General features: G+C 53.1%; 2 protein-coding genes and 1 long non-coding RNA gene across 3 annotated transcripts in view; 1 reads left to right on the top strand and 2 right to left on the bottom strand.

The window, feature by feature from the left end:
* The window catches only part of Camkv (CaM kinase like vesicle associated), a 14,556-nt gene extending 13,761 nt beyond the window's left edge, over positions 1-795 (bottom strand). Inside the window, exon 1 of the mRNA XM_031344637.1 lies at positions 562-795. The gene's annotated coding sequence lies outside the window, so the exon portion shown is untranslated. The remainder of the gene's footprint in view (positions 1-561) is intronic.
* A 3,567-nt stretch (positions 796-4,362) lies between these two features.
* On the bottom strand, positions 4,363-8,270 carry LOC116072937. Its single transcript, XM_031344540.1, has one exon. The coding sequence runs from the start codon at positions 8,186-8,188 to the stop codon at positions 4,547-4,549; it is 3,642 nt and encodes a 1,213-aa protein (XP_031200400.1). The 5' UTR covers positions 8,189-8,270; the 3' UTR covers positions 4,363-4,546.
* A 59-nt stretch (positions 8,271-8,329) lies between these two features.
* Positions 8,330-9,914, top strand: LOC116072940. The gene is made up of 2 exons (XR_004111596.1): positions 8,330-8,475; positions 9,759-9,914. It is a non-coding gene; the product is annotated as an uncharacterized LOC116072940 (long non-coding RNA).
* Positions 9,915-11,314: the final 1,400 nt, after the last annotated feature.

The raw sequence follows: 11,314 nt of genomic DNA, 5'->3' as shown, positions 1-11,314 counted from the left end.
AAAGACCCTCAGAAGGCTCGGAAGCCTGAACTTAGCTTGGGGGCCAATAGTCCACTAGGGCTTAGAACCTCCTCCCCCAGCCCCGCAGCAGCCCCGCCCAGCCCCCTCCGGATTGTCGCCCATAAAGAACTCTCCGTTGTCATGGAAATTAGTGACTGCCAAACCGGAGGGAGGGGGCCCCCAGGGGCAGTTGGGGAGGGGTTGAAGGCCGCTCTGGGAGCGAGGATGGACCGCTCGGCCCTTGGCCCTTTACCCCTATAAGGGGCACCACGAATCTTCGAGGGTTTATGTTTTTTACAATTCGGAGCTGCAGAGGCTTTCTCTGGGACCCTCCCAAGCCGTCAGAGGTTATGGGGAACTTTAGCACAACCCCGCACGCCACCCCACCTCTCATCTGCAGAAACCGTGCGCTGTGCCCCAGCTTGGGACCCCCAGAGTCCTCGCGGCGATCGCGCGCATCCTGCGCGGGGATTCTCTAACCAGGGACACAATCTCCCAAGGCCCCCCAACGTGCATCCAGGAGGCGCCCTCCCCACCGGCCCAGCCCTCCCAGGTCCGCACCTGCAACGCTGGTCGGTCACAGGCAGGAAGCGATAACCGGCTCAGCAGGGCTCCGGGGGCGGCCGGCAGAATCCGCTCCGGGCACGCGGGGCAGACGCGGCGCCAGCTGCAGCCGCTTCGACTCCAGAACCTCCAGCATCGCCAGTCGCTCTCTGGCAGCGGATTCGCACCCCGGGCCGGGGGCGGGCTGGGGGCGGGGCCTCCTCGCCCGGCCCGCCCCCACCCTGGCAGACCCGGAGACTGGAATCCCACTTGAGGGAGGGCACATGCAGGTTGGCGGCGAACACCTGCTAGGCTCACTTAGGCCATTAGACTCAAAACCCAGCAACAGGAGGCGAAGGGGGCCCTTCCTAATCCTAAAGTAAGGAGTAAGGAGAGGGGACTTGGAGAAGAACCTGAGTCCTGGAACTACACAGGAGTCTCCAGGCTAGAAGTAGTTTACAGGAGACCGGGGCCCTGCCCAGTTCCCCAAACCTGATCCAAAGAGTTGGACGGACTTAAAACCTCATGGGCAGTCCCTGGAGCACCTCCTAGACAGGAATAAACACACAGGGGTATGTGTGCAATTGTGATCAATTTGGGAATGAACAAGATACATCAGTGAGGCCCTCAGACCATCCTACCTCCAATTCCCGAGAGGCCAAAATCTTTCCCAACTAAATCAACCAGCTGTGTGGCTGGCTCAGTCAGCCCCCTCTGTATAGTTGTGAATCTCCCAAGCTATAAAAGTCACCTATGATGTAGCATGGGGTCTTTCTTTTCCTTGTAATAATCCTTAAACACATCCTAAGCAACATGACGCAGGTGACCTGGGCTAGGTTATGGGGTCATGGAACTCCTAGGAAGGAATTTTGGCCACATTTCTATCCTTTGTCAACGAGGCAAGTGAACCAAAGGCCCACCCCACTGCCCGAAAGTGCTGAGGACTATCCTGAGACAATAAACAAAGGCCACATTTAGGTTTTTCATTGTCTGAACCCAGGCTCCATTCCATCTTACCCTGCTAGTGATCTGCCTGGCCCAGCCATGCTGGGAACAGGGTCACATGTTGAGCGAGCCTACTTGCATCATCACCCATAGCTGAGGACAGAAGGGACCCACCAAGCGAAGAACTTGGGGCTGGAGCCAGAAGATTGCCAGAGAAATAGCCTCGGGGTTTCTGGATAACCTCTTCCAGAGGGGTTGTTGAGTTCTTCATGTCTTTCCCCACCTCTGGTCACTTCCTCTAGGCCTTCGTGTTACCATTGTATCTGGGCCCCTGTGTTTGAAGAGTCTTGGCCAATAACACCCATCCCAGTACGGGGTAGGAACCTCTTGGCAAGCTTGACAGAGCCTATGTGTAATCTCACAATGCTCAACCGATGTTTGCAGAATGAAGGAAAAGCCTGGCGTGCAATCTTTTCTATTATTCCCAATACAATAAGCCTTTGAGTTTATGATATAGCAAAGACATGGCTTGCAGAACCGACATACCTCATACACATTTTCTATCTTTCTTGAGGCTCATAATCTATCCAAGAATGGGGCCAAGAAGCTGGATTATGGCTTTAGAGTCAGTGGAAGGGGTGGTTCCCTAGAGCTTTGCCTGCTGCTGGCAGTCCTCCACTTCTTGGTCCTGTGCACACTGTGTGCACGTGGGTGACAGCACGTGGCAGCGTATATGTGTACACGTGAGTGTGTGTGCTAGCTTATACCAAGGGAGACGAAAGAAGCACACTGTATGCAGCGATGCCCAAGGGCACGTGTGTCTGCACTTTGTGTGCACCCAGGCGTGCTTGCCAGCATATGTGCATGGAAGCAGCAACTGGTCCCTAGAGCTGTGGTTCCCCTTCTTGTCAGACACAAAGCTTGAGATTGGCTGGAGGCTGAATCAGGCTGGAAGAGCAGGACAGAGAAGGGTCTGGATCATGCGCAGTGTACGCCAGGCCTGGGATGAGTTTATGTTATTAGCTGTTTCTGAGCTCGGCTTCAGAGTAGCCCCTTGCTTTCAGGTGTGTATGAGGACAGACACGTTTTTGTCACTGGTGGTGGTGGGGATCCTAAAGGCACGGCTTGCCCCTCAGCTTCCCAGGGAGACACAGACAAGATAGGATCACTTTGAGGTTTTGACTTCAAGCATCCTCCTGCTGCCCTCTGGACAAAAAGTGATAAGACCTTGCTATGTAAGCATGGGGACCTGAATTCCATCCGCAGAACTCATGTTTAAAAAACAAAAACCAGGTAGTGGTGGTGCAAGTCTTTAGTCCTAGCACTCAGGAAACAGAGGCAGGCAGATTTCTGTAAGTTCAGGGCCAGCCTGGTCAACAAAGTTCCAGGACAACTAGAGCCACACAGAGAAACCTTGTCTTGAAAAAACAAACAAAAACAGGCATGGTGATGAGTATTTGTAATGGTCAGGTGGATATGTGGGGTTTGCTGGCTGTATACTAGCCTAAGAAGTGAGTTCCAGGCCCGTGAGGAATCCTGTTTGAAAAACAACTAGTGCATGATACCTGAGGAATAAACAACGCAAGGTTGGCCTCTGGCCTTTATATACATGCAAACACACACAGACACAGACACAGACACAGACACACACACACACACACACACACACACACAGAGAGAGAGAGAGAGAGAGAGAGAGAGAGAGAGAGAGAGAGAGAGAGAGAGAGAGAGAGAGAGAGTTGGAGTTTCAGGGTATGGTAATATTTTTAAAGACCAGCTTAATTTGGGGGGATTGTGGTGTTTCTAGAAAGGGTTTCTCTGTATAGTCCTGGCTGTCCTGGAACTCTCACTCTGTAGACCAGTCTGGCCGTGAACTCACAGAGATCCACCTGCCTCTGCCTCCTGAGTGCTGGGATTAAAGGCTTGTGCCACCACCACCCAGCAAGACCAGCTTAGCTTTACCCTTTCAGTTTTAGGCCATCCACTGAGTCAACCCCAAGCTCTATTCTCATATTCTCTATTCAAAGCCAGCCTGGATGAAAGGACCTGGCTTCTCGCTATACTTTAGACACAGGGATTAAAAAACAAAAACAAAAACAAAAAACGCAAAGTCTTGGCATTACTGGTGGCCTCTGCAAGAGTCCTCCTAAGGAGAACTCCGGCCACCAAGTGTTCAGGAGTTGACAGGGACTAGGAAGAAGGGAGCCCAGAGTTTACAGTTCTGGTTTCCACCAAAGCTAGAGGGTCAGAGAGCCAAAATAAAAGGCAGGATAAGATGCGAGCTTCAATATCCATAGAGCCTACAGAGGAGGCTGGAGCCCCAGTAGTCCATCTCTAGTGTGCTTTCCTTCTGGGATCGACTTAACTGTTCTCTCTACTTCCTACTGGTACCAGAGGCAGCACTCCATGTACTCTTATTCTGAAGCCCCCCATAACCCAGCTAAAGCACCCTCCAGGGTTTAGAGTCTAAGAAGTACATATGTTATTTACTAGGCGCCTCCCCAAGAAGCATAGGCTCTGACAGGGCAGCAATGCCCCACACCCCCAGCCATCTTTGGAACTGCTAACTTACTATCCATGTTGCTGACCTCAGCCCCCTGAAGAAGGCCCACGAAGGGAGCTGGAAGCAATCCCTCCCTCTGGTGCTAGGGGAAGGGGCTGCTCTCCCAACCCCCCACCTCATGACTCACTCTAGGCTGTGTGGGTTATTACATTATGTTTGAAATTACCATGGCAACAAGCTGGCAATCAAGGGTAATTGCACTTGTCGTCAGGGCAACAGGGCAAAACCCCACAGCAGCCATTTTCTGTGGTTGCCCTTGGGGTGCAGTAAAGGTCAAACCAGACTGGAGACAATGACAGCCAAGGGGTTCTGGGGGGTCTCTGGAAAGGGCAGATTGCCAGGGTTTATGAGGTTCTTGAGTGTTGAGGTTAGGTATGCCTTGGGAGAACCAGGATCCCCCTCATTGACCCTGGGTCTGGAGTCTTACGTTCTCCGTACCTCCCTTCACCTAAACCATGCAACAGTACTTAAAGCAGGCAGAACCCGTTTATGTGCTCACAGCTGATATTTGTAGATAGCCCACGGGCCTTCCTCTTCATATTCCCTGCGAGTGAGCCACAGGCTTTGGAAGGAGTCCCGGCATGCCATGATGGAACCCCCAAGCCAGGCAGCAACAGCACGGTGGGGAGAACCCAGCACAGTGGCACCAGGACCCAGCTCCTGTCTCAGGCGCTCGGGGAAACCATTTATCAGGGTGCTACCACCTTCCAGCACCACATTGGCCAGCAGCTGCTCCTGCTGCTTGACCTCCAACCTGTTGATGCTTAGCAGGGCCAGCTGTGGAAGGCCTAGCTGGTTGAGACCTAGCAGATTGGGTTGAAAGAGAGCCTCGGGGCAACAGAAGCGCTCAGAGCCCAGTGTGATAACATGCTTATCTGGGAGCACAAAGTCCACCTGAACCTGGGACTGGTTTCGGGCCATCTCAGTTGCTGCGTCCATAGCCACGTAACAGCAGGCCTCTTTAATCTGTCTGACAATCCCTCCCTTTGGTATCGAGTGGCCACCTGACATGAGTAGCTGAGCCAGGTATTCAGTGAGGTCAGCACCAGCTACATCCAGCCGGTAGGTGTCAATTGGAGCCAGGTCCCCAGTGATGATGGGTGCCACATAGGAGGTCCCATGGCCACTTCCCACAACCAGCCCAGTGGTTCGCCCGTAAGCATAGAGTGTTAGCAGAGCCTGATGAACCGTCTGCATAGCCGGCACATGGAAACGCTCGAAGAGTATTTCGGCCACCTTCTCTCTGTTGGTACGTGGTGAGATGGGGGAGTCGGCCACCAGCACGGCCATCTCCTCAGGCTGCACTCTCAGTTTACAGTAGAACAGGTGTTGCCACAGCACCTCGAGAGCGTCCCAGTCAGAGATGACTCCTCGGTTCAGTACTGAGTAGGAGCCCTCTTGGTGTTCAGGTACCACATATTGGGGCTGGCCCTGGAGTGGGTGTTGCAGCATCTGGACTTGCGAGGGTACCACACTGAGGATATGGTTCTCTTGGGCCAGTCCACATTTGGTAAATCCTGTGCCAGTATCAATCACAACGGCCGCCATTTTCTGGTAGGGGCTGGAGGAGCGGTTACAAAGCACTGCTGACTGCACTGGTAGAGTGTCCACAGTGGATACTAACTCATAGCAGTTCCCACGGAGCAGACCTAGGTGAGCAACCATTGATGGGCGTGTAATGTCCTCAGTGGTCATCTTGAACTGATGTCTGTTTGTGGGCTCAGTGCCCACCATGGATATGGGCAAATCCTTACAACCAGTAAAAGTGATCAGAGAAAGCTGTTCCTGCTGGGCCCTGTGGGGATCGCTAGGTTGCCAGGATTGGAGCTGAGGTACACTGGATCTTGGGACCCTATTGTTTCCAACTTTATCTCTGTTCACATAAATACAGGTATCCTCAGGAGCCAGGGTTACTTGGAGTATTTCCATATGTGTAGGATTGCACAAAGGCTCATTCTCTTGAGTAGAGGGCTGGATGGGCTCCCCAGAGGTGAAGGGGGGCTCTTTGGTGGGGGGTTTCGCTGGGATGGGGACGTGTCTAGTGAGGGAAAGCTGTCTGGGAAGAGGAGCCTGTTCATTGAGATGAGGCGCACTGGTAAGCGGGGGCTGCTTGGTAGAGGGGAGCTGACCAGATAAGGAGCCCTGCTCAGCTACAGGTGACTGTCTAGCAAGGAGGTTCTGCCCATTGAGGAAACTTTGTCCAGGAAGGGCAACTTGTCCAGGACCTTCAGCCTGAGGGCCACTAGGGTGAGCTGCTTGCTGGTTATTGAGGCCTGCTTTCTCCTGGAGTGGAGCTCTGGACGCTACCTGGGTATCGGCTGTTGAAACAGTATCTGGCTTTATCCATTGCAGTTTCCTTGGCTGGACAGTGGGACTGTCCAGCTTCCAGATGCTGTGGCTAGTGTCTATCTTTTCAGCATCAGGTTTGAGCCAGCTAGGATCAGGAACTTGGGCTGGTATCTTTTCACCATATTGGACGGGTGTCCCTGGCACAACTGGTCGGGCAAGCAACCTGATAGGGCTTTCGGTGCCAGGGGAATTCCATGGCTCTAGGTTGTGTCTGGCCTCCTTAGAAACCAGGGCTACCTCTCGGTAGCTCTCAGCTGAGAGGCTGGAGGGTACAGGGCTAGACAGCACCGCCGTGGTAGACCAGAGGCTGGGGTGATCACTGTTAGGGGAGAGGACTGGCCTGGGTAATGACCAAGGAGACAGTGTATTATCAGAAACATGAGTCGGTGGGTGGCTGGGTGTGAGACCTACAAGCACTGCCCGTGAGCCCATGGGATCATGGCACAGCAAGCCCATCCTGGTGTTGCCTGTGGCCATATCAAATACCAACACATGGTCTTCTACGGCATCTTGGAGCTGGCAGGTCGGGGCACCAGAAATGGGATTCTGTATGACTCCTCTGGGAGTCTGGGGTAGGGGTTGCTTGCTGTAGGCTCCTTGTTGTAGGGCTGGCAGCGGCACGTTGGAGCAGTTGTTGTTGTTGCAGGCATTGGGGGGCTGCTTGTCTGGCTGAGAGCTGCAAACCTTGTGGCTATTCTCCTGTGTCTTGAAAGCATCTAGAGGCTCTGAGGTTGCTGTTAAGGGATCTAGGCTGGAGGTATAGACTAGACACTTCTTGACAGGGTCCTCAGATTGTTGGATTGGCACCTGCATCTCGGCAACTTCTTGGTCCTGGTTTTTGGGTGAAAATTCTGCTGGACGAGATATTGGAGTGGGAGGAGTCTTATTAAGGAAAAAATATACTTTGTCCTTTTTGGAAGGATCTGAGAGAATGGACAATTGGTTGTCCCCGTTCTTGAGATCAAGAGGCAGGTCTTTAGCGGCTGCAGTGGTATTATTAGTCATGTAGTTGGGACTATAGGTGTAAGGTTTAACTGCAGCAGGTCCTGGTGATCCATTGATAGCTATAACAGAAGCCGGAATTGGGGCTGAAAGAGGCAGTGACTGTGAAGAAGTCGTCTTGTTTAGAGTAGGAGACTGAGCCAGACATGGATCTTGGACTGGAGCCGGAGCCATGGTCAGAAGGGGCGCTTGACCTTCAACTACACCACTCTCTCCCGAGAGGAAGTAGGGTAGCCATCGACTCTTCCTGGAGCCTGCCGAGGCCGTCTGGCCAGTGTTATAGGTTCCTTTGCCCCAACCTACCAGGACTTTAGCTGGAGCCTTGCTCTCCCTTCCAATCTGTAACTGAATCTGAGAGAGGTTGAGTCTGTACTGGGCTTTGTCATCCGTGCCGTTGTTGTCTATGTGCATTGGCAGAGTCTGAGTCCCATCATCCATGAGGAGATGCTCTTGGGTTCCCACAACGGGGTTTGGGTATGGGTTAGAAGAGAATCTCGAGGTGTCCTGGGAAGCCTGTGCATAGTCACACTGGGAGCTGGCCTGAGCAGAATTATGGAGTAGTTGGAGCGTGGGCTGAGAGGTAGGAGTCTGGGAGGATGAGCTACAGGCCATATCAGCGATGGCCCCGGTGGAGAGTGATAGCCCTTGCTTCGAGTAGAGGGATCTGGGGTTCATCCATGGTCCCTGGGACCCTTTGAAACCACCCCTTAGCTGCTGGCTGCTAGGCAGTGGATGGCCCTGGGGGCCCGATGGATCAGGGCCCCCCACCTTCTTGGTGTCTTCCATAGTCCTGCTCCATGCCCTAGGTGCCCTGCCCCCACTTCATTGCCATGGTGACCCCCCAGTGACACAATCACTGCCCCCAGTGACCTGGAGAGTGACAACATATGAGATAACAGGGGCCCCACCCCCAGAAGAGGGGGCTTCCCTGAGGACTTTAAGAGGTAGAGAAACCCAGAGGTCTCAATAAAGTTAGACTTCTGTTGGCCAGCTTTGTCTCTCCTTTATCAGTCAGTGACCACTCTACTCCAGGCCAGCTCCTCAGTGAGGGAAGTGTCCCAGACGGAACCAAGGTAAGGTCAAGGGAGAAGAACAGTCAGGGGAGACGAAGGGTCTCTCTGACACTGGGCCCTTTGCTAGAGCAAAACCTCTTACTACTTTAGTCTAAGAGACAGAAGAGGGTAAGGGGCCCAGGCTCAGCCCCAGGTTCCCCTCCCCTGTGTTCCCTGCTTCTGCTCCCGCTCCAGGGACAGCAGCTCCTTGGCAGTCTCTGCTGCTCCAGATGGTTTTCCTCTGCTTGTGCCTCATAGAGCCCCCTCCCCAGAGCCACATGTCCCTGAAGCCCAGGGCCAGTATCTTGGAGGAGTGGGTATGGGGGTGGTGGAGGTGGAGCCTCTACTCAGAATCTTCACGTTGGAATGTTCTAGCTCTTGTCACACTGTGTCAGTTTCATCCTGGCCATAAGGAGAGCATAGCTAGGCACCGGGCTAGGGTGCAGTAGCCATAGTGTTAACCAAGTGGCAATTACAAGATGGGGAAATGGTGGGGGGGATCTCGTAGGAACAGGGCCAACTTCACAACGGGAACACAAGTGGAGACTGAACACACAGAATGTGTGCTCAGAACAGTACTGTATATATAGCAAAGACAAAGCCTCGATATGCGTAGACATGTTAAAAAAATAAATGAAGCTTTTAGGCTTGATTGGTAACCCTCCCCCCCACACACACATTTCCTTTAATGGGGAAACAGGGGTAGGGAAGAATCAAATGTACCTGGATCAGCCCCTTAGACCCAGAGCTACCCTGAGGGTCAGCATGGCTTGCAGCTAGAGGACAGGTCATTCACATGGGACTGCCTTAGGCCGTCAAACCCTCCTTCCTCCCCCAGCTCTGAGCTGGCAGCTGACCCCGTCTTCCAGGGCTATGATCCCCTCAGGGCTCAGTCTTTCCACCCAGGAAACAGGTTTGTGGAGAATGCAGCTGTAGGCTTGTCCTCCTCCGAAGCAACACGTTTTCACAGAGGTTAAAAATAGTGTTTACAGTTGGCTGTGGGGTGCGAGGCTGTGTGACCAGGGACCGAGGCTGCCACCATGCCGCATCTGCACCTTTTTGATTGGCTGCTAGGCAAAGCCTGACTCAGCCACATTCCAGGCCCCTTGTGCCACCCCTCCCTCTTCAGTTAAGATAGGGAATAGGCAGCTTGGATGCCAAGGAGCCAAATTGCTTATCACTGTGCTATGGCTGGGGAAGGGCAGAAGAGCCCATGGGTCTGCAGCCTCTCTCAAACACACATATCCTTGCAGAACATTATTCATTAATTTCTGATCTGAGCAGGCTCCTTGGTTTTTTCACAGTGAAGATGCCGGCAGCAGCCTCTAACACCTATACAAAGTTGAACTGTACCTGGGAAGAACGGAGAAATGAGGTGGGATGTCCTAAGAGACCCCACCCCCACCCTGCCCCCACCCATCCCCGCCCCAGGCTCAACTTGCTTGACTGAGTTCACTCTCTACCTCATTCAGGATGGAAGCATACCTACCCCCCACCCCACCCCACCCCGATCCCCCAGTTTCCCAGGCCTGGGATCCTGTGTGGACAATTGTCCTGAAGCCTCCTAGGGGAAGAGAAAGCAGAGCCAGCTGAAGGCTCTGGCCCTAGAAAGCAAGCCCTTCCCACTTATGAAACAAACGCATACTTTAGAACTAGAGGAACAGTGGCTAGCTGGGTGGTGATGACATACACTTTTAATCCCAGCACTTGGAAGGCAGAGGCAGGCAGATCTCTGTGAGTTCGAGGCCGGCCTGGTCTACAACCTTCCAGGACAGCTACAGTTACATGGAGAAACCCTGTCTCAAAACCGCACCCTCCCCCTCCAAAAAGCAGTGACTAATATTGATCCCATTCTTACTCTGTGCGAGGACATGGCCTGACAGCAACTCAGGGAGCTGGGTACTACAGGTGAGGAGGTTATGGCCCACAAAGCAATTGCATAGTTGAATCATGGAAGCTAGGCTTCCTGACTCTGGACCCATACTGTAGGAACATGGGGTGCCACATGGAGGCTATGCAATAGTGAACCTGAACCTTTCAGGGAAGAGCCAACAGACCTTTCCTTTGGGAACTGCAGTCCCAAGCCCCACATTTAAAACTCTCTCTCTTTCTCTCTCTCTCTTTCTCTCTCTCTCTCCTCTCTCTCTTCCCTCTCCTCTCTCTCCTCTCCTCCCTCCCTTTCTCTCTCTCTCTCTCTCTCTCTCTCTCTCTCTCTCTCACACACACACACACACACACACACACACACCTGCTTCCCTCCTGGTAGCTTAGCAAGTAGCTCAGGTTTGGAAAAGGTTTTGTTCTCTATGGGGAGTACTAAGCTGGCACCCTCCTAGGAACTTGATGGTACTGAATATGGGCCCGCTGCATCAGAGTCTATGTGGCCAGGCTACACCCTCTGTCATTAGCATCCTTGACTAGCGGGAGCCCATTCCCATTTCATCCAACTGAGAGGGCTGGGTGAAGAAGCTTCCAGCCTAGGCCCCTTTAGCTCAGCTCTGGGGGATAGTGCCCCTATGTCATTGTCGTTGTCTCTCCACCCCCCACAACTCCCCCCCCCCAACTTGTTTTTTAAATAGTCTCTCTCCAGGAAGAAGGGCGTCCAATTCTATTTCTGATTCTGGGAAGTGAGGAGGGCCAATGTGTTGCCATGGTAACCTGAAATCCCCTCCCCCAAGTTAAGCCCATTCCCCAGGCTGAAGGCCTTGAGTAGAAGGTGGGGGGCATGGAAGGGAAAGCAAGGACAAACTGAGGAACACAGTTTGAGGGTGAGCCCACAGGGTGATGACAAATGCTCAGCTTGCCTTCTCTTTCACATTCTCCTCACCTTCCAAATGGGCACTGTGGAAGACCCCCCCCC

Source organism: Mastomys coucha, unplaced genomic scaffold (genome assembly GCF_008632895.1).
Source record: "Mastomys coucha isolate ucsf_1 unplaced genomic scaffold, UCSF_Mcou_1 pScaffold23, whole genome shotgun sequence".
Taxonomy (NCBI): domain Eukaryota; kingdom Metazoa; phylum Chordata; class Mammalia; order Rodentia; family Muridae; genus Mastomys; species Mastomys coucha.
This window is presented reverse-complemented; position numbering and strand designations above follow the sequence as displayed.

Coding starts and splice junctions, on each gene's coding strand:
- LOC116072937 (XM_031344540.1), bottom strand. CDS start 8,188: ATGGAAGACACCAAGAAGGTGGGGGGCCCTGATCCATCGGGCCCCCAG.